General features: G+C 51.9%; 1 protein-coding gene across 13 annotated transcripts in view; it reads right to left on the bottom strand.

The window, feature by feature from the left end:
* RERE (arginine-glutamic acid dipeptide repeats) overlaps positions 1–22,287 on the bottom strand; it is a 418,492-nt gene that overhangs the window by 6,049 nt on the left and 390,156 nt on the right. For all 13 annotated transcript variants that reach the window (XM_027975675.2, XM_060396516.1, XM_060396513.1 and 10 more), the window contains 7 exons: positions 5,064–5,226; positions 4,100–4,192; positions 3,413–3,612; positions 2,440–2,601; positions 1,969–2,082; positions 414–1,729; positions 104–326 (listed from right to left, as the gene is read on the bottom strand). In XM_027975675.2, coding sequence (XP_027831476.2) covers positions 104–326; positions 414–1,729; positions 1,969–2,082; positions 2,440–2,601; positions 3,413–3,612; positions 4,100–4,192; positions 5,064–5,226 — 2,271 coding nt within the window. The remainder of the gene's footprint in view (positions 1–103; positions 327–413; positions 1,730–1,968; positions 2,083–2,439; positions 2,602–3,412; positions 3,613–4,099; positions 4,193–5,063; positions 5,227–22,287) is intronic.

The following is a 22,287-nucleotide window of genomic DNA, read 5'->3' as shown; positions in this document are numbered from 1 at the left end:
GTAAGGCAGGTGGGTGCTGAGAGACAGCGAGGGGTGGCCCACTCAAGGCGGGCACGGGGACCAGCCCTCGACGCCTGCGGAGCAGGCTGCCCTCCCGACTCACGGCCGCTCGCTCAGCCTCGCGCTCCCGTTCCCGCTCGCGTTCTCGCTCCTTCTCCTTCTCCTTCTCTCGCTCCCGCTCCTCTCGTGCCTTCTGCTCGGCCTCTCGTTTGGCCTTCTCGATGGCCTCCTCCCTCTTCTTGGCCAGTTTGGATCCAGCCAGAGGCATGAAGTACAGATCGGTCCGTGCACACGAGTTGTAACCCCGGTCCAGGTGTTTGTAGAACCTACAAAAGGCCCAGTGTCACGCTGGGTCCCAGCCGAGGCCCCAGCTACCCCTGCCCTGGACACGCCTGGGTTCCCGGGACCTCTACCTGGCAGACTGGCTGGCGTGGCTGGGGGTGTCCACCACAGTGGGCTCAGGGGATGGGCTCCGAGGCGGGGGAGGGGGGCTCTCGGGCTCCTCAGCATCGTCCAGAGCCTCTTCCTTGATCTGGACGGTGGGGAGTGGGCAGGGTGCCCCCCCAGGTACGCTGCCTCCCGAAGAAACAGCACCAGAGCAGGGTGGCTGGGCCGAGGGGCCGGGTCCCGCCGGAGGAGTAGAGGTGGAGGGGCAAGTCGGAGGGGTGATGGGAGGGGGGCCCCCAGGGACAAAGGGGTGTTGGGCAAACGGGGGCTGGGGGGGCACCTGGTGGAGGCCTGTGGCAGGGTGGGAGGTGGCGGCGGGGGGCAGGCCCTGACTCTGAGTCAGCACAGGGGGCTGTGCAGGGGATGAGGGCAGTGGCTGGCTCTGTGGCATGAGTTGCAGGGGCGGGGGGTGGGCTGAGGGGGGGTGGTGAGTGGACAGGGAGCTCAGGGGCTTCAGAGCAGGAGGGGGTGGGAGGTTGGCATTCATGGAGAAAGGAGAGGGCCCCGAGAGGTGAGGGGGGTGTTTGTGGGCCTGGGGTGCCGGCAGCTGGGGGATGGGCGTGGTGGGCGGGGGCTTGATGTGGGGCATGGCCAGGGGTGCTGGGGGCAGGGGCTGCTCCCGGGGGGGCTGCTGAGGCTGCAAGGCCGACTGAGGGGCAGGGGGCTGCAGGGAGGTGTGAGGGTGGGCTGCTGCCTGGGACACCTGGGGAGGGAGGCCAAAGGGCTGTGGGGGCCCCGGGTGCTGCAGTAGGGACCCAGCCTGGAGGCCATGAGGGCCAGGCGGGCCCTGACTGTGCAGGGGGGGCTGGGTGTGGGGTGGGCCGGTGGTCTGGCCGGCCGGGCCTGTCAGTGGCTGCAGCGGGGGGTGCGGTGAGGCCAGCCGCTGTGGGTGGAGAGCGGGCGCCTGTTGGATGTGGGCATGGGGAGCAGCAGCTGAGGGGGCCTGTGGCTGGGTGGGAGGCTGGGAGGCTGAGGGGGAGCCTTGTGAGGGGGCAGCGGGGGCGGCTGTGGGCCCCGGGGTGGGCAGCTGGGCAGTCCCTGGCAGGGCAGAGGAGGGGGCTGGGGCAGCCCCTCCAGGAGCCTGCAGGGCAGAGGGCTGCGTCGTCTGCTGGGCCGAGGAGTCTGAGTCACTCTCGTTGTCCTGGGGGCTGGGGATGCTGGGAGACGTGCTGCGATTGTCCTGGTCAATGTCTTTGGGGTCACTGCTGCCCTCATCATTGACGCTGCGGCTGTCCGAGCTCTCCCCCTCGCCTTCGGACGGCGAGTTGGGCCGGCTGATCTCCTGGGGCCAGAGAAGGAAGATGGAAGGTCTAGGGGAGCCGGACACCCCCTGCCCCACCACATAGCGAGGTCTGGCTGAGGAGGCAGCAAGCAGGGCCCACAGTTCCTGCCCTGACTTGGCCAGTCTTAGAGGTGCTCTAGGCCCCTCCCTGGGAGGCAGGACACAGCCACCGCCCAGGGGGCTTCTCAAGGGACAGGAGCTGCTGGGGGCAGTCAATGCGGTTCAGCCTCAAGCCTCACCTGGGTTTTTGTCTTCTTGGAGCTGGTCCTGTCGGCCTCTTCTGTATCCGAGGTCCCCTTTTCCCGCTGGCGCTTGGTGCTCTTAAGAGGGGATGTGGCTTCCTCCTTCACCTTCTGCAGCAGGAAACCCACGAGAGGCCTCAGGCCAAGGGAGGATGGCCCAGCAGCCTCAGGGAATGACAACCACTTGCTGACACCTGGACTCCCCCTACACCATGCTCTACCCCCAGAAACAAGAAAGCTCTGGAAGGGGCCAGTGGGGCCAGGAAGGAACAAGTATCTGGGGACAGGAAGAGGTGGCCCCCATAGGTCTGTGCTGGGAATTACGTGGACCCCTTTTTCCAAGCCCCAGTCCGCAACCCCAGGTGAGGCCTTGCTGGTGCCTGCAAGGTTCCCTAAATGACTGAGAGACTCAGGGGAGCTGAGTGCAGACTCCAGCAGCCCCTCCCACCTGCCCTCCTGGCAGCTCACCTTGGCTGACTTCTTCACTGTCTCTGCTTTACTGTCGTTGCTGGAGGTGCTCGCCGCGCTGGGAGAGTTCCGGCCGCTGGAGCGGATGTCTTCACTGATGGGCGAGGCACGACCATCAGGGCTGGCTGGCTGCTTCTTCCGACCACTGCGCAGTGTAGACATCTGCCCACCCCAACCGGAGGCTGGTGAGACTCAACCCCAGTCCCCACACAGACCACCTGGGCCCAGTTCCCAGGCAGGAGCAGGCACCCCTGGCTGTCCCTCACTGCACAGGAGTCAACATGGAGTGAAGCAAGGCGGGTGTGTGTGTGTGTGTGTGTGTGTGTGTGGGTGGGTGGGTGGGTGGGTGTGGGTGTGGGTGGGTGTGTGTGGGTGTGGGTGTGGGGGTGGGGGTGTGGGGGTGTGGGTGTGTGTGGGTGGGTGTGTGTGTGTGTGTGAGAATGGGTGAGTTTACATGGAAAAGAGCAATTCTCAGCTTAAACTCGAAGCTCTCATCTCCTCCAGGGACTGTCCTGAATGACATAAGCTGGAAGTGGACAGGGCTGTCTGAGGGGCAGAGGTTGGCCTGAGTGATGTTATACCTGAGGTCGACTTTAAGTCACTCCCCCTCTTCTGTCTGCTCCATGGAACTGCCTGCTCCTCCCACCAAACACACATGCACACTGGCCAATTTCACGTGATAGGATGGGAAGTGACCCAATGAGATGAGCTGTCAAATAATGCAGCTCAGCTCCTAAAACCCCTAGGCCTTGAGGACATTTCTGTAAGGCCACGGGGCTCAGAAGGGATGGGGGTACAGTGATTCATGCTGCTCCACCAGGTCCCCGAGGAGATGCAAGAGAGGAGAGAACCAAGGGCTCTCCCCCACAGGCCAGGCGTGTCCCCTCCAGGGTCTGTTTCTCTGCCTGAAATGAAACACTCCCAGCCTCCTCCTGGCGGGAGACACGCGCAGGCTGCCTGGCCAGGGACTCACCGAGCCACGACTCCGCCGCGTCCTCATGCTATGCTTCCCGCTGAGCCCATCGTCTTCTTCTTTGACGGGCTTGAACATAAAGGGTGGGGGGTCCACGGGCTTCTCGATGGGGGGCAGCTCGCCGTACTTCTTGAAGTGGATGCGGCAGTCGGTGCACAGCAGGATGTTCTCCCGGCCCCCGTGGTGCCAGTCTTTGGAGGCTGCAGGAGGAAGGGGAGGCAGTGTGGCTGCCAACCTCAGACACCAACGTCTCGGGGTACAGACATCCAAGCAGGGAGGCCCTTCAGTGGGCTTGGCTGACCGTGGTACCACGAGGACCACGTGGCCCTGGCCTCGGCCGACACCTGCCACTCAACAGCTCGGGTGCTGCAGCCCTGCTTCTTCCTGGAAGGAGAGATCTCAGGACTGTCCACCACCCCACGTCATCTCAGGATGAACGGGCAGGAAGAGCTGGCAGCAGGCTCCCCGGAAACACAGGTGCCTCTGCCCTGACCCTGAGCAAGTCTATCCCAGCCCCTGGTCAGTGCTCCAGCCTGACTGCCAACAGGAGAATCTTCCACTTTCTAAGTAACCCTGAAGACAATGCAGATGTCAAGTCTCCAATCTGATTCCCCAGACCTTCAGAACCGGGAAGTACCTGAGCCTGGCTGCTCCAGCGAAGGGCCCCCTCCCACTGGCCCCACTTACTGGTGGTGAAGCAGTGGCGGCAGGCGTAGCCCTTTAGCTCCTGCTCACTGTCCTCGCTGTCGAAGTCATCCTCACTGGCTGAACTCAGGTCCACTGGGCATGATGGGCACACAAAGGGGTGGGGGAGACACCATCATGCTGGGCCAAGACTGGACCCCCTGTTACCTCTGACCTGCCCCAGGCTCTGGGCCAACAGTCAGAGCGGCCCAGCAGGCTGGCTGGGGCAGTGTTCACAAAGGACCACTCTGGATTTCTCAGGGCCAGTCATCAGAATGAAGAACTCGTGTATGAGGGATGGTACCCAACAATCTGCTCTGTCATTCTGGTGGTCTGCTGTCACACCTCAATCCTGGAGAAGCTGGCACTGATGCCCACAGATGGTGGATCTGAACAGGGCGAGTGCATCCATGATGCCCTTCCTGACTTTCTGAGGGGCTTCCTCTCCATCAAGACTCAGCGCCCTCCAGGCCTACTGTTTCCCGTTTGTGATCCCCAGGCTGAGTGCCCTGGGCCAAGACAGGGATCACAAGCCATGAATCTAGTTTTCAAAGGTTAACAAGGTGTGGGCTTCACTGTCAGACTGCAGATCACATAGGACCAAGAGGAGGACTTCAGAAAAGTAGGAGGAAGAAGAAAATGTTAAACTGATCGTATTGTGACCACAAGTGCAGTGCACTGTCTGCTAAGGGAGATCATCCTCCAATGTTAAAAACCGCCTCAGGCCAAGGTCAAGGCCAGGACTTACAGATATTAAGTTTCAGAAAAGTCTATATGCACAAGTAGTTTGTAAAACTCTTAGATCAGGCTTTGCAACACACAAACATGCACGCACATATACCACTGCCCCCGCCCCACACCACCCCACCCCGGCCCCAACACAAGTTCTGCCAAGGACGGCTGTGAGAGCAGGTCCACCCAGAGCTGGGACATGGGAGCTTGTGGTGTGTGCAAAGCCCCCACTTACAGAATTCACTGGACGGGGGTCTGGAGGGCGTGTTGACAGGCGTGGATGCAGTACGGGTCTTGATCCTCCGGAACACGGCCTGCCTGCGGTGCCTGCGGTGGGCTCGGGAGCTGGCTGCTTCCGGGGTTTTCTTCCAGTAGTAATAGAAGGTGATCAGTTCTCCCTGCAGGAGAGAAGGGTTGGCTGAGGCAGATGCACAGCCTTGGAGCAGAGGCTGCCTTTATCACAGCTGCCCTGGAGGCCTGGGCTCACTTGAGACACACCCGTGGAGCTGCCTGTGCAATGGGCCAGTGGGGCCTGTCTGCCAGCCCGTCAGAGCATAACTTCTAGACATCAAGAACATTTATTCACTCAGCAAGTATCTGCTGGGTGCCTACTATGAGCAGTTCTAAGCACTGGAAGTGCATCAATAAACCATCAACAGAAAGGAGAACTCCTGTCCTCCAGGTATGTGTATGTACGTGTGTGTGTATGCACAAGTGCACACAGGGAACATCTCTGCACAGCAAGTCAGTGAATCCACATGGGGAAACATGGAAATGCCCAGCCAGGGAGATCATTCCAGGTGAAGCAAACAACTGAGGTGGCAGGAACTGGGGCCAGGAGGGAGGTTGGGAAGAACAGAGCCCAAGCCCAGGAAGAGTGCTATACAGCCCCCTGGCCAGGCCCAATGACCACCCCGGACGAGCCAGCACAGGACGCTGATGGCGAAGCTGAGGCCTGGCAAAAAGACTGAGAGTGGATGCGGCACACGGTGGTGCTGGGTAGAGAGGAGACACCACACGTCACAAGGTCGGTGTGTAAGGCCAAAGGAGCTCCTCTTTTCATGGAAGGCCCCGAAGAAATGGAGCCAAGACAGCTTTTAAAAACAAAGCCAGCCGAAATGAGTCCAAATGCAACTTTTTAATAAAGGGCACTTGTGGCCCTCCCAGCCTCAAGGGGCTCAGCCATACGTTCACACACACACGTATACACATGCACGTACATGCAATATGTACATACCCACACACATGTACAGAATACACAGGCGTACACATACTCGCACACACGTGTGCATGCACATATACATACACACGGGGGTTGGGGGCGGCAATGGCAGTTGGCTGACAAAAGACCAGTATCTTGAGGGTCTTTGCTTTAAGAAAAAGTGTCTCTACTTAGAATTTAAAAATAGTTAAAACAGTCAGAGAGCCTCGATCACACTGATCTTCTCTAATTACATCACTACTCTGGAAAGTCAGTACCATATCTTGGGGTGTGTTCCTGAATGTGGGAGGGTCCCTATATCTGAGGGTTGGAGCTACTTGGCCAAGGTCCACTCTGCCTCATGGAAGGCTCTCCGCTTTGTGAATGCAGGAGGCAAAACGGAGAAGCAAAGACTGTCCACCAGTGACCTGAGATCTAGCTGGAAAGACCCATGCTGAGGAGACTGAAAGAGACGAAGCAATGCAGGTACCACGTGACACATCCGTGACCAATGGATGCCCAGCCACACGCGGGTTCTCTGAAAACACCCCCAGGAGCAAGTAAGCCACTCCCCATCCTCTTTCCAGTTCCACACGGGTACCTGAACAACACAGGACAATGTAGCAATTGCCCTTGAATTTCCTCCTTGTTTGCCTTCTACATGTTAGTAGAAGTTAGTCTACAAACACAGCCTCCAATGCCCCATACTGAGGGGAGCATCCTGAGCCTCCGAGGTCCCGACCTAAGACACCTCCTGGCTCCTGCCTCTTACTTCCTACCTTTCTGACTTAGCCAGTCATTTATCTATACTGATCTTTTGCTGTTGGCTCACTGGAGGGCACAAACTCATAAATCCACTGTGATTAAGAGATCTGTGCTGACACCAGTGACCTGGTTCCGGTTTTCCTATAAGGAAACAGACCAGAAGCCAAGGCAGGTCACTGTCACCCTTCAAACACTGTCAGAGCTGCAGGTGCCTCGTCAGTTCAGAAGGGCAGCTGGTGCAGTAAATCACAGCCCAGTCCCAGGGCTAGAAAGAAGAATGAGAAACCCAAAGGTTCCTGTTCCTCCCACCTCTACCTTCAGTGGAAGCTGTTTCAGGGGCCCAGGGACAGGGCTGAGACGTGAGGGGAAATGGCAAGCTGCAAGAGGCGAAACAAAATAAAAATGGGAGAGAAACCTGGAGGGGAGGCAAGACCACCTCGTCTCTGCCACACCTCGGTCTGACCTGTAGGCTGTGAACAAGCCACCCTGACGGTTCTGGGCAGTCCTGGTCTGCAATTCATGGATACAAGGGATCATTTCTGTTCCTCAAACATGAAAGAGTTTCAAATGGTATTAAGAAATGGTATAACCTGCAGATTCAAGCAGAAGCCAGAGTTTAGGCCCAACATTGGATGCCAGACAGAAAAGACTCAGGAAAAGCCCAGGTTCACAACCTGAAGCCTGCACTGGTCCTCCTCGAGTACGTGAGAAAGATCAGGACACACACATCTAACATTAAACTAAGTGTCAACTTACGTCAACCTTAAGTAATAGCTCTTAAACAAGGAGCCTGGGACAGACGCCATCCTCTGAGTATTAAAGATCAAAATGGACTGCGGTGGTAAAATGAAAGAATATCAATTTCCAAATTCAGGGAACACAGGGGAGTGACAAGAAATCTCATATACCACTATGGACATGTAAAATGGTCAAATCACTTTGCGGAACTCTTTTGGCAGTTCTGAGAAAGCCAAATGGGCTTCCCTGGTGGCTCAGCCAGTAAAGAATCTGCCTGCAATGCGAGAGACCTGGGTTCAATCCGTGGGTCAGGAAGACCCCCTGGAGAAAGGCATGGCAACCCACTCCAGTATTCTTGCCTGGAGACTCCCATGGAGAGAGGAGTCTGGCGGGCTAGTCCATGAGGTCACAAAGAGTCGGACAGGACTGAGCGACTAACACACAACATACAGAAGGCTGAACATGGACCACACGGCCTAGCAACTAATTTCACTCCTAGGTGTTTACCCCAAAGGAATACAAATATGTGTGCACACAAAGACGTTACACAAACATTCATGAAAACTTCAAAGCCCCCAACAATGCCTTAATGGGAGAACGGACAAACATATTCTGGTACACCCACTCACGAGAATACTACGTGGCGGTAAAAAGGTAAAAACAACTGACAGCTACAACAAGCAGGAGCATCTCAGACATCATGTTGAATGGCAGCAGCCCACACGGAAGGGCCCAGGCAGGATGAGTGGCTGTCTGCTGTCTGGTGCGTGAGGCGTGGGCGACTGCCCGTAAAAGGACCTGAGGAGACCTTCTGGGTGATGAGGCTGTCCTACAAATTGACTGTGGAGTTATTACATGGACGTGTACAGTTGTCAAAACTCACTGGACCTGTGTCCTCTGAGTGCATTTTTATGACCCATATGGTATACACACCAGTAATACATCAGCAAGTTGACTGGAAGAAAAAAAAATTCCAGACCAGGTTTTATTAGCTGCCTCTCATCCACTCTAATGTCTAGGAAGGGATTAAACATTGGAATGGAGCAAATCTAGGAGGATTAGAAGCAGCATACTGGTGACTGCATGGGTGGCTAGGTCTTGAGCACAAACAAAAGAGCATGCCAGGGAAAGCTCTGGTTCTACAAACAGGGAGTGAAGCAGCTCGAGGCCTCCCCAGGAATGAAGTCAATTGAACTTTAATCAAACATGCATAGCGTGTGCTGTGGAAACCCACTGCACATAAATTCAGGGAACAAAAGCTGCTGCAGAAATCAATAGCTTACTGAAACATTAACACAGGCAATCATTGATCAAAAGGCAGCTCCACAAAGGCAGCCTTGCAAATTAGCTCCTGCTTGTGCTTGCAAGCAAACACAGAGGCACAAATGTTGTCGACATGAATGGCCCGTAATGATCATTTTGTCCCCAGTGCTCTCAGCTCATCTCACAACAAGGCCTCACAGTCAACACGCCTCTCATCTCGGGGCAGTGGTTTAGTGCCTGGGCAAAGAAGCAGAGGGGTGAAGTCATCTTCAGGGGTTTCGTCACGGCTGCAGCTCTTGCGGGAGGAGTGTTCATGGCCCAGGGCTATATTTTTAGCAGATTCTCTCGCCCTCTCCAACTCCCCTGCCTTTTCTATTGCTGCAGGGTTGGGGTGGGGGGTATCCTACAAGTCAGATGCAGAAAGCCAATGGCAATGAGACATGTGGCCCTAGATTAAGGACTCACTTTCCTCCCTGAGCCAGGTTCTCATACAGCAGCTCTTCTCTGGGGGTTAGAAAACTAGCTGTATTATGTCTTTCTGACTTTCCACCAAAAGAAAAACAAGGGGTGGGGGAGTGCCAGGCACAGAAGAGAAGGGAAGAAATAAGCTGCTCAGGGCAGCACTCTGTCTGGGTGGATCAGGGGCCTGGGGGAGAGAGAGAAACCAAGACACAGAAATGAGAGTTGGGCAGATAGAGGCTCAGCCTCAGGCGTGCCTATAACCCAGGCTCGGCCACTGGGAATCATGAGGAGGAATCATGGCTCCACTTCTGTGCTCTCCCCACACCCTATCCACTCCCCACCCCTCTGGGCAGGCTCCCCTCCCTGCGTTGCCCTGGGCAACCAGCTAAAGAGCAGGGCTGGGGTTGCTCAGTGGCATCTGTCTGCTCACCTCTCACAGGGAGCTTCTCGGGTATGAACCCACTTTAGGGAAGCAATGCTTTATCCGAGGGTGGGTGGGGAAGATGAGCCAGGAGACCTGTTCCAGGGCCCAAATGGATGCCACTGGATGTGGGCCATGGGCTGGAGGGGGAGCTGACAATCCTGCTGCTGGAGACCACCTGACCAGGTCAGTTTACCTGCAGGCGGTTGGTAAGCTGAAACACCGCCCGTGAACCCAGCTGCTGTTTCCTTTCCCTCATTCAGCCATCGCACTGCTAAGACAGGAGAGCCTGTACCTGTCCTGCACGATAAAAGGATAATCTCTTTTCTAAAGTAAGATGAGCTACCTGTATTCTCTGTAAGGGACCTTGGGGAAGCAGAAGTACAGACAGAAAGAGGAAGGTGCTGCAGGCACTGCCAGTATCGAAGATTCCTTCTCAGGGGGGATGTTTGTCTCCAAGACCATCAAGGAGCATGCTCCCCAGCCCCGGGGTCTCTCCCCCCTCAGCCCGGCACTAACTCCTCAGACACAGGCCCTCTGGGAGGCCGGTGCACAGGCTGAAAAAGGCAGTCATCTATTTTTCACCCCATTACTGAAGCTTAAGGGCACACCCCAGATTGAGTCCAGTTTGTTGTGATTATAACAAAATTATTACTGCTACAACCATCCACAGTCTCCACACCCGAAGGTGGTGGGAGAAGAGGTCCAGGGACCCTGGCTCAGAATCCAGGCTTGCCATCTGCAATCAGGTTCTCTCTTTACAAGCCAAGGAAGGCCTCAGTCTTTTATAAATAACCCTGGACACGCAGCACACCCTACGCTCAAGCTCAGGGTAGACAGTGTTCCTTTCTCTTCCACTCTCACAACATGGTTCCGTGAACCAGCAGAAAGAAACAATGCTGACCACTGGTCTTCTGTTATGCTGTGTTAAGGAGGGCCTTGGAAAACCAGTGTCCTCCTTTCTGTACATGCACGGAGGGGCAGGGCAGGTGCAGGAGACAAGAAGTAATCTAACCCAGGTCCCTGCACACTACTGAGAACCCAGTACCAGCTCTAGAAGGTGACCAGTAGTCAGTCAGTCAGTCCAGTCACTTAGTCGTGTCCAACTCTTTGCGACCCCATGAATCGCAGCACGCCAGGTCTCCCTGTCCATCACCAACTCCCAGAGTTCACCCAAACTCATGTGCATTGAGTCGGTGATGCCATTCAGCCATCTCATCCTCTGTCGTCCCCTTCTCTTCCTGCCCCCAATCCCTCCCAGCATCAGGGTCTTTTCCAATGAATCAACTCTTCACATGAGGTGGCCAAAGTATTGGAGTTTCAGCCTCAGCATCAGTCCTTCCAATGAACACCCAGGACTAGTCTCCTTTACAATGGACTGGTTGGATCTCCTTGCAGTCCAAGGGACTCTCAAGAGTCTTCTCCAATACCACAGTTCAAAAGCATCAATTCTTCAGCCCTCAGCTTTCTTCACAGTTCAACTCTCACATCCATACATGACCACTGGAAAAACCATAGCCTTGATTAGATGGTCCTTTGTTGGCAAAGTAATTTCTCTGCTTTTGAATATGCTATCTAGGTTGGTCATAACTTTCCTTCCAAGGAGTAAGCGTCTTTTAATTTCATGGCTGCAATCACCATCTGCAGTGATTTTGGGTGCCCAGTAGAGCCACCCACAAATGCCCTTCTGCTGTGAACGGAAAGGAATTTCCTCTTTACTGAAGTTTTAACACTGCCTACTAAGTGGGGGGAGCAGAAGAGATGGGGTGGAGAGGCAGGCCTGGAAGCTGCTCGTGAGAAGGGCATTAAAATACAGCCTTTTTCTGAGGCCATTTCACAGGCCCTCCAGGCCCACTTTCGGCGTGGTGGGACAGGGGCCACGAAACAGCAAGTGACCTTCACATGCCACGGACACACCCCACTGCAGGGGTCAGACAGTAAACATTTAGAAGTTCTCTTCTTTCTCTGAGACCCACTAGTAACCGTTGGGATGCTAAGTAAGTATTTTAACTTGAGTACACAGAGAGAGTGCAGATAAGTGATCGGTACAGAAAGCCTCAAGTCAATATGCCAACGGACAGTGAGAAGCAGAGCGGGCAGGGTTACTTTGCTAAAATTTCTGTTTGGAGAATGCCCTTCAGTCATGGTCTGGCTCGTTCTTTGGAGGTCCAGGTAAAAAGGGTGAAGAAACTCACCATTTACTTTCTGGACAGAAACAGAGAGATATAAAGCTTAAAGGGATTTAAAAAAAAAAAGGTGTGTTTTTGCAAGGAGAAGGTCCAGGAAGCAGCGAGTGGTGATGAAACAAGGCCCCAACCCCAGTGGGGGCAGGAGGAAAGCTGCTTTTATGCTTCGGTCCCCAGCCCAGGGCCCCAGGAAGCAACAGGGAGGCCACTGGAGCTGGGGCCAGGGAGCCTGCCTGGGACACATCCTCTGGGAAGAGCTGCTCTAACCCCTTTGATTTCCACGGCCACCTCTGCCTGTGAATTACAGCTGCACTGTTTCTTGGCAAAAATGATGGATTGATCCAAGGGTAGTGAAACAAGTCAGTAGAACTTCCTGGCACAGACTCCCATGCAGGTCACTCTTCTCTTGCTCCTTGAGGACCCCAGGACTGGACCTGATGACAGAACAGCTGAGGTGAGAGCCGGACATGGGGTCTGACCATCCACTGAGCGCAGGGGGTAGCTGCTCTTAGCGATCTCTCTCCAGCAGGCAACTGCTTGTCTTCCAGCAATGAGTCTGATAATTAAAGCAATGCTCTCCTGGTTTCTTCTTTTGCTAACCAACCAGATCCCCTTATCCCCGAAGGAGCCCGACACTGTCAGCCTGCTAGCCTGCTGATGGTTATTTCCGCCTCTGTGGTCTCGGGGTACATTCAGGAGGAAGATGACAGGCTCGAAGGTGCAGCAGAACCACAGCCACCTGACCGCATGGCCACACTGAGGAAGACCCACGCCTGGGGCAGGCTCCCAACCCTCCATACCCATACCCGCTCCCATACCCATACCCATCGCAGCTCCTCTCCTGGAGACAAAGGGAAGGGAGGAAAGGGAAGACTCTTAGAAGTCTGTGAAGGTCTCCTAGGTTTAGCCGGTTATAATGATGAGACCACACAGAGACACTCAGAGACATTCCGGAACCAGGCACTCTCACTGCCCTTGTTGTAAATCCCAACTGTGCAGGGTAAAGGGGAGGAAAAAATCTTTTGTTTCTTTCCTTTTAAAACAATCACCACCACTACATTTGAACACTGTGAAGGAAAGGGGACAGGCCAAGGTTAAACTCAAAACCATATGAGATTGCCTAAGCTCTGCGCTGCTTCAGCTGCGCACCTAGGAACCTGTGACCCCATCTCTGGTCCCACACCGTCCCTCGGAAGCTCAGATCTGAGGCCGTGAGCTGGCCTGGCCCCTCCCACACAGAGACCAGGCCAGTCCTCTCAAAGCACAGCCCTCATCTTGTCAACCTCCGCCTCCAAATCACTGAAGGCGCCTCAAGGCCTGCAGGGAACTGCCCGGCTACTTCGCCGCCTCCTCCAGCCGTTCCCTCTGTCCCCAGAAGACAGTGTGCGTGCTCTCTGGCCTGCACTGAACGTGATGGCCAGCTCACCGCTCCTCCGTGCTCTCCTTCACAGGCAGGATGCAGCCCCGTGAGCCCTCACTACTCTGTTCTCTTGATGTCTATCCAAGCCCTCCTCACCACTCGGGGCTCCAGCCTTCACAGACGTCATCCCACTCCTCTGTCCTGTACTCGTGGGCTCTCCCTTGGGCTGCAGCCACGAACGAGCCTGTCCAGCTGCCAAGTCTATGTCCACCCCATCTGCAGGCCCACCCCAGAGTCTGGGGCACCATCTCAAACATAATGAGTGTTCACAAAACACCTGACGGAATGAGTATTTTCTGAGAACTAAAATTTACCTGAACACTAAAAGCATAAAACTTCAGAGAAATGGAAGCAACATTGCCAGCTTTTGAGAAATGGGTGCAAGATTGCTAACATTTTATTTTGCCAGGTAAGGTCATTAAAAGTAACTACCTGATCTCAACATTATTTCACAAAAGAAATGACATTTTATCTTTTCTAAAAAGTATAATAAGATAGACAATCTCTAAACTAGAGTTCCTTAATTTGATAGGTAGTGTTAACATGAACCGACTACAGTGTTCCTGCTTTTCATTTCCCACGGTCCAATGAAGACAGAATCCTCGCACCTGCGCAGCTGCTTCCAATTGGCTGCTCTTGGGTAGGTATCACAGCTGGCGGGAGGGCGGGCTTCGGAACCCAGTGCCCCCACTTCCTCATCAGTGGCTTTATCCACAAACCAACTCACCACCCTTTTACTGGGCTGTTGAATCTACAATAACAATGGTTAGGCACTACAAACAGGCACTTTCCATACCTTCGTATGTTTAGTCGTCATAGTACCCTAATGTAGTCATCATCCCTGCTTCATAAATAAGATGACAAGCCACAAAATGGTCATAGCTTCAGTCGGCAGCCCTGGGGGTCTTCACTCCAGAGTCTTATGCTCTTAATCAGTCTGCTATGAACTAAGAGGAAATAATCTTTTTTTGAAGTCTGAGGCTTGAATTTGGGTTATCTTTTTTATCTAAAGAGCTCAGTTCAATAGTCTCTCAAACCCACTAACTGGACCCTGGGTAGCGGTAGCTGAAGAGCACAGAAGAGCTATGCATCCCTGAGCACAACGGGCAGCCAGCCTTCCTACCCCAGCACCCATGAATTACAAAACCACACCTGCCTGAAGCGATTCTTGGGGGACCAAGATCAGAGACACATGTGGCAGGCATCTGTGCACAAGCCCAGAGAAGTACTGCCTTCCCACACATTCCGAGAATAGACGCCAGTTCTTGGAAGTCTTGATGGAGGCCATGGGCATGAGCACCCTTCCAGACCTGCTCGCCACACGTGGGCCACCCAGTGGCTCCTGCTCAGAAGCCCTTGGCCACTTCAAGCTCTAGGCTACAAATGTCATAGACATGTGCCAAGCAAGGGGTCGTCGCATGCCACTTCATCATAAAGTCCTTCCTGGTCTCTTCCTCGAGGAGAAGTCTGAGTTTAGATCAGGTTGGGGCCGTCAAAGTGCTGCACTAAATATGCCAGCAAATATGCAAGACTCAGCAGTGGCCACAGGACTGGAAAAGGTCAGTTTTCATTCCAATCCCAAAGAAAGGCAATGCAAAAGAATGCTCAAACTACTGCACAATTGCACTCATCCCACACGCTAGTAAAGTAATGCTCAAAATTACTTCTCAAAGCCAGGTTTCAGCAATACGTGAACCGTGAACTTCCTGATGTTCAAACTGGTTTTAGAAAAGGCAGAGGAACCAGAGATCAAATTGCCAACATCCACTGGATCATCAAAAAAGCAAGAGAGTTCCAGAAAAACATCTTATTTCTGCTTTCTTGACTATGCCAAAGCCTTTGACTGTGTGGATCACAATAAACTGTGGAAAATTCTGAAAGAGATGGGAATACAGACCACCTGACCTGCCTCTTGAGAAACCAGTATGCAGGTCAGGAAGCAACAGTTAGAACTGGACATGGAACAACAGACTGGTTCCAAATAGGAAAAGGAGTACGTCAAGGCTGTATATTGTCACCCTGCTTATTCAACTTATATGCAGAGTACATCATGAGAAATGCTGGGCTGGAAGAAGCACAAGCTGGAATCAAGATTGCTGGGAGAAATATCAATAACCTCTGATATGCAGATGACACCACTCTTATGGCAGAAAGTGAAGAGGAGCTAAAAAACCTCTTGATGAAAGTGAAAGAGGAGAGTGAAAAAGTTGGCTTAAAGCTCAACATTCAGAAAAACTAAGATCATGGCATCCGGTCCCATCACTTCATGGGAAATAGATGGGGAAACAGTGGTTGCCTTTATTTTGGGGGGGCTCCAAAATCACTGCAGATGGTGACTGCAGCCATGAAATTAAAAGACGCTTACTCCTTGGAAGGAAAGTTATGACCAACCTAGATAGCATATTCAAAAGAAGAGACATTACTTTGCCAACAAAGGTCCATCTAGTCAAGGCTATGGTTTTTCCTGTGATCATATGGATGTAAGAGTTGGACTGTGAAGAAAGCTGAGCACCGAAGAACTGATGCTTTTGAACTGTGGTGTTGGAGAATACTCTTGAGTCCCTTGGACTGCAAGGAGATCCAACCAGTCCATTCTGAAGGAGATCAACCCTGGGATTTCTTTGGAAGGACTGATGCTGAGGCTGAAACTCCAATACTTTGGCCACCTCATGCAAAGAGTTGACTCATTGGAAAAGACTGATGCTGGGAAGGATTGGGGGCAGGAGGAGAAGGGGACAACAGAGGATGAGATGGCTGGATGGCATCACCGACTCAATGGACGTGAGTTTGAGTGAACTCTGGGAGTTGGTGATGGACAGGGAGGCCTGGCGTGCTGCAATTCATGAGGTTGCAAAGAGTCAGACACGACTGAGCGACTGAACTGAACTGAACTGGGGCCCTTCTGCACATGTAACAAAACATCTTTCAAAATGAGCTTTGGCTAAAGTGTCTAAGTAAAGCAGTGAACCAGCTCCAGCTAGAAGCATCTAAGTAAGGCAGTGACGACCTCCAATGGCGCTCAAAATCACGGATGTGACTCATGGCTCCTGGATGGACCCCCTGAACCTCTACACTGTGGCTGCTCCTCTCCAAGCAGCTCCATTAGGAAAATCTATCTATTAGGCTTCCCTGGTGGCTCAGTGGTAAAGAGTCTTCCTGCCAAAGCAGGGGACATGAGTTTGATCCCTTGTCCAAGAAGACCCCACATGCCATAGGACAACTACCGAGCCTTTGTGCTGCAACTACTGAAGCCTGAGTGCCCTAAAGCCTGTGCTTGCAACAAGAGAAGCAGAGAATAGCCCCTGCTTGCCGCAGAAAGCCATGAAGCAGCAAGGAAGACCCAACACAGCCAAAAAATTACATAAATAATTTTAATGTATCTATTTACATAAATAACTTTTAATGTATTTACTTATTTGGCTGTACCCTGTCTTAGTTGAGGCATGTGGGCTATAGTTCCCCAAGCAGAGATAGAACCCAGGCCTCTGGCATTGGGAGCATGGAGTCTTAGCCACTGGACCCACTGGACCCAAATAAGTAATGTTTTAATGTAATTATTTTTTTTTTAAAGTTATCTATCAACTGAGCAAGAGGCATAAGGTACTGCCACTTAACAAAACACAGTAACAAAAAATAACAGATCTGAAGACACAGATCAAGACCATCACCAATTGGTCTAAACTCCAGACTGAACCAAAGGGCTCCTGGCCATGTGTGGGCCCCACACCAGCCCCTGGCACAAAAGCCAGGTAGTCCTAACGCAGCCACATGATGGGCCTTCACTTCACACAGACCCCCAACAAAACTGCCCACTGAGTGGGGGGAGGCGCGCTTTATTTTTGGTTTTACTGTTTGTTAACATTTAAAATACAATACCGTCAATACCAGGAATCTCGTTTTCTCTGTAAAACCTCAAGAATTCATTCACTGAAATCAGTTTTCTTTCCCACAAGCTGAATACTTCATTATTTCCTGAATTTATTTTATTGGAGTTCAGCAACAGGGCAAGTGGGATTTCACTGCCGTTGGTTCTATCACCGCATCACCCTTCTTAATGTTTTCTAGTTCCTGTAACAAAACCACAGTTCTGCCAGCAAAGGGAGAGAGAGAAGAGTGAGGGGGAAAGAGAAAGCCATAAAACTGTTAAAACCGCCATTCTCCATCTCGTAAACATTTTTCTATTTATTGGCCTTTCATTGTGTGTGCAATCTTATTATCCCTGCACAGTATCAAAGTGACACCCATCAGGGTCACCCTATAAAATATACGTTGGCAACATAACATTCAATGACGGGAACGGGACAAAAGATGAGGGATGGGGGAGAGTGGCAGCTGCAGGACGTTTTAAAGGGATCATCAGTTATATCTGTGCATTTCCCGAGGTGATAATTGAATACCAGGGGCTGGAGGGAAACCCATTTTTGAGCTCAGAAAGGATAGTTAAGAGAAAAATGTTTTTGTATTGGAAGCATGTAATGACTGCCAGGAAATGAGAACAGCTACTCCAGCAACACTGCCTCTTGTATTTTACGGCTTTTATGGATGCGTGGCAAGTTATCAAGTACGATCCATTTCTGCAAGTTGAATTTTGAAATAAAGGGCAGACTTCCTCATTGCAAAGAAAGGAGGGAAAGGGATGTTTAATTCTGTCATTGTATCACATTTATTTAATAAAAGTAACGAGGCAAAGATGACTCTTCAAAGCACAAAAGCCCAATTACAGTACTGCATTCCCCTTCTCAGACGTGAAATGTGTCAGGTCTTTCACCTGAATTTTCCAAGATCTTGGAAAAATCCAGACAGGGTTGCAAACCACACCTGTGCTTCTCTGTGCTCCTGGCTCACAAACGCAACCGGCAGTGGCTTCATGGCAGCTTTCAGCACAGAAGATCTCCAGAAAGGAGGTGGAGGAACAGTGACTCCCCACATGCAAGCTGTTTGGGCTTGGGGGTGCCCCCCCAGTTCCTGTGCCCAAGTCCTGGGCGAGCTCCCAGGGAAGGAGGCGGGGGACCTCCAACCCCTCAGCCGTGAGAGAAGCTGACAATCAATCACCGGCAGAGGAGGTGGGGGACCCCAGATTTTGCTTGCAGGGGAAGAACAGGTGCCAAAGAGGCAAAAGTGGTGAAGTCACTGGCCACTGAGGCCCCTGTCAGTGAGGCTGCCGGTTTCCTCGCAGCTGCTTCACTGTGACCCAGAACTACCAGCCCAAGTCTGAACACCTGATGGATACTTGAGGTGCAAGACACCGAGCTCACCTGGGCGGGCATGGTGGAAAGGGAGGGGACCACAGGATGGACAGACAGCTGTCTGCAGAACGTCAAGGAAGCCCCCACAGGAAACAGCCTGTGCCATTCCACATGGCTGCCAGTAGACAAGCAAGAGGTCACACAGTCTGCACTCCCAGGTTAAGCAAAGGTGCCAGGCACCGTGACCACAGCTGCTCTGAGGCCGGCAGTCTGCGAGCATCATGCTGGTGACTCACGTGAACCCGCTCACTGAGGCTCAGAATACATGTGTGATGTGACCTCAGGACCTTGGGCTGCAGTTTATGAAAACAACTTGTGGATTCCTCATCACAGTTCATGGTGAGGGCTCCGAGGGTTCACTCCCCCGGTTCCTATCTACGTCTCCTGGTCTGGGGGTGCTGGTTCCCACAGGAGGTTGGGGAGTGCATGGGGTGCTATGGGTGTGCAGCCTGTGAGAGTGCATGGATGGGTCCTCTTGGGGGGGCTCCTTTGGCTCGGCTACTTGAGGAAGCTGTTTTCCTGGGAGCGTCTCCCACCCTACAGGGAACCTGGCAAGATCATGCTGCCACTATGGGACTGACTACCCAGAGGACAGCAGAGGCGTCCCTGGTGATCTCACACACCTCTTCAACAAGCTGGATGGAGCCAGGTCTCTAGAACAAGCTATGTGGTAGGGAAGACTCTCCAGGGCTGCCTGGGATCTTTCCCCTCTTGTGTAATGTGATGCAGACTTATACAGCTCTTGTTCTGGGGACAAATCACCAGTGTCACCATCCTGGGTGGCTGCAGTCACCCCACTCTAGCTTCCCCCTCTCCCCCAGACTGATGGGGGTGTGGCTAAGAGGTGGGGCAAAGTACTTTCACGGAACATCTGAACCTGAACTCCCAACTTTATGTTGAGACTGGCCTGGGACATGTAGGTGTCCTCTGTCCACACCTGGGAAATAATCTTTCCTTCATACCCATGTTGATAAAAGGTCACTCTTGTACACTGGCCTGGACTTTCCTACAAAGGGGGACATTGACAGATGAGCTCTGCGTTCTTACTATCCAAAACCCAAGTCCCAGAAATGGCCCTAAGAAGTCAACAAACAACATTCATTCAAGAGCTTTGAAACCATAAACATTTCTAGTTGCAGAAAGTCTCAGAAATGGCCTTTATCCAGTTCTGCTTCACTTCCCAAAAGAGGTCAAAACCCTTTGCAGTGAAGGAGAAGAAAGGTAAGCACTTCTCTGTGAGGTGACTTCAGACTTGAGCCCACAACCACAGGGCTGTACTCTGCTGAGAAAGCTGTAGAGTTGTGGCAGAGCAGGGTTTCCAAAGAGACGCCCCTTGGGCCCTGGTCTCTATTTTTAAAAACAGAAAAATATAGCATCCCACTCACTGAATTTTGACATTAAGAAGAGTCGATGCATACAGAACATTTAGCACAGTGCTTGGCCTATTGTAAAAGACACACAAATGTTTGTTAGGACACTGGAGTCAGGTGGTGGTGGCTACAATGTCTGTTCTTTGCCTGAGTGGAAAATTACTGTATCACAGTCACAAATGAAACACAAAGTCCTAAAGTAAGAAAAAGCAAACAAACTCAGTATTTTTAGAAACAGCAAAAGTATTAAGTATTTTTTAAAATTCCCATTCCAATTAAAAAAAAAAAAGCAGAAGTGAGTTGAACTGGACAGAGAGAAGAGTGCAACTGTGTTCATAAAGCCACGGAGATCTGATCGGTTCAAGTGCATGCACTGGCCTAAGAGGTGAACTTGCTGTGTGTGGGCTGACCACGCCCATCCCTGGGAGCCACAGGCACACAAAGTCAAGCCCTGGTGATGCCAGTAACCTCACCAGTGTGGCCAAACGAGGCCCACGTATCCCAGGTCAATACCTTCTGCCACAGAGGACCACTTCTCGCCTGCACCCATTAACCTATGATCAGCACAACGAGCCAGAATTCAGCCTCAGCGCAACACAGGCTGTAGCAGCTGGGATCCCGAGTGCTGCACCAAGTTTTTCCCAGTCCTCCACGACTAGTTATGTGTCCATGGGAAGGCTAGTGAACCTCCTCTGTAAAACAGGGGTGGTTCAACAGTAGCTCCTCCCTCCTTTATGAGGTGGTGGTTAGGCCTGAAATGCTAAGAGGTGTCTGGCACATATGCTCAAAAAATGACATCTATGATGTTTATTCTCTTTCCATTTGGGAAAAGGACGAGAAACTTCAAGCTAAGTTCAACTCAAAGGACTGGTTTAATTAACTGAATTTAAAAAAAAAAACACAAAACACAATCTCCCAAAGAATGTTTCTGTAACTGACTTCTTTTGTCTGTCACGTCCCCCACCCAAAACTACAGGCACGTTATACTGTCAAAGAATACAGAACTGTTAGGTGTAGTAAATGATAACGGTGTTTGGGGCAAGTTCACGGTACCAAAGACAGCACAGGTCAAAGGTAAGCATTCTCCCCAAAGTTTCCAAATAGAATCATCAGAATATACACCCACTTAAAAGCCCCCCTGAGGCAACTTAGAAAGTCTTGTATCTGCTCAGCCCCAGCTTCTAGTCTTAGACAATCATTAGGAGATGGAGAACATGTGGCATCTCTACACAGGTCAGTAGGAGTGAACTAAGAGAATGGGCCTGCTAATCTGCAGGTTTATCAGTTGTCCCCACACTTCAATGTAGAATTAACTTTGACCGACAGGATGGGAAAGTCCAGCTTGGAGGACTTGGAACACCCCATTATTTAACTTCATGACATCATAACTCCACTCTCAAAAGCACCAAACAACATTAACTACAATGAACTTCATTAGTGAACTTTAAGAAGAGTCTCTTATGAAAATGTGGAATATAACTGTCACAAACTGCTGACTAAAAACTGCTGGCTTACACTGATACTGAAGCACCTACATCCTAACACGGAGTTAATAACACAAGTAGGGATCCTCTCCTGGGAACTCAGGCAATCACTTTCTCAGTGATTCACACAGGACAGTAAATAAAGAAGCAAGTGTTAGCTGCTCCAGACAACAGCAGAGATACAAGGCTACAAACTAATCCCAGACGAGAGGAAGGCTGGCCTGATCTGTACCACTTAAAGAATTCTTGTCACATGTGATCAGAAGAGCTGATGTCACAACCAGATGCTCTGAAGACATTTTCTTTGCTCCCTCTAGTGACAGGAAACAGCACAGCTCCGTACACCTCTACTCAACTGTTCCAAAACGTGCTAATAAAGCACTCAGGTTGTCTGCATTTTAGTCCCATGACTTAATTTCTAAGGAGTCCCAGCTAAACTTCATGTCTCACTCCCCCGGCAGGAGTGAGAATGGAACGTGGTTAGTGCTGCCACATAACAGGGTTAACAACTGGCCATCAACATGACTATCATGGGCTTACTTCTCAAATGAGGAAACTACTACAGCCACTTCAGCAACAGTCTGAAAGCGAACCCAAAGCGTCTCTGGTAAGCCCCGCTTGCGCACACTCTCTCCAGGGCCTGCCTCCCTGAGAGCAGCAGCTCCTCAGGGCTTTCCCACCAGCCATCAGGTTCTCGATCCAGCACCTTCCATTTCCAGTATTCCCAGCAAGCCTAGGTCAAGTGTGGTCTTGGGCCTATGCAGCGCTTCAGAGGAACCAGAGGGGGAAAATGTTGCTCCTGAACAGTTCTAACTATATTTCAGAACTCAACCTACCCACTCGCTAAAAGTCAAATCAAAAGGAATTACACACACACAGTGTTGAATGAATATCACCAATACC

Source organism: Ovis aries, chromosome 12, assembly GCF_016772045.2.
Source record: "Ovis aries strain OAR_USU_Benz2616 breed Rambouillet chromosome 12, ARS-UI_Ramb_v3.0, whole genome shotgun sequence".
Classification (NCBI taxonomy): Eukaryota; Metazoa; Chordata; class Mammalia; order Artiodactyla; family Bovidae; genus Ovis; species Ovis aries.
Note: the sequence above shows the minus strand (reverse complement) of the source record. Positions and strands in the feature narration are given on the sequence as shown.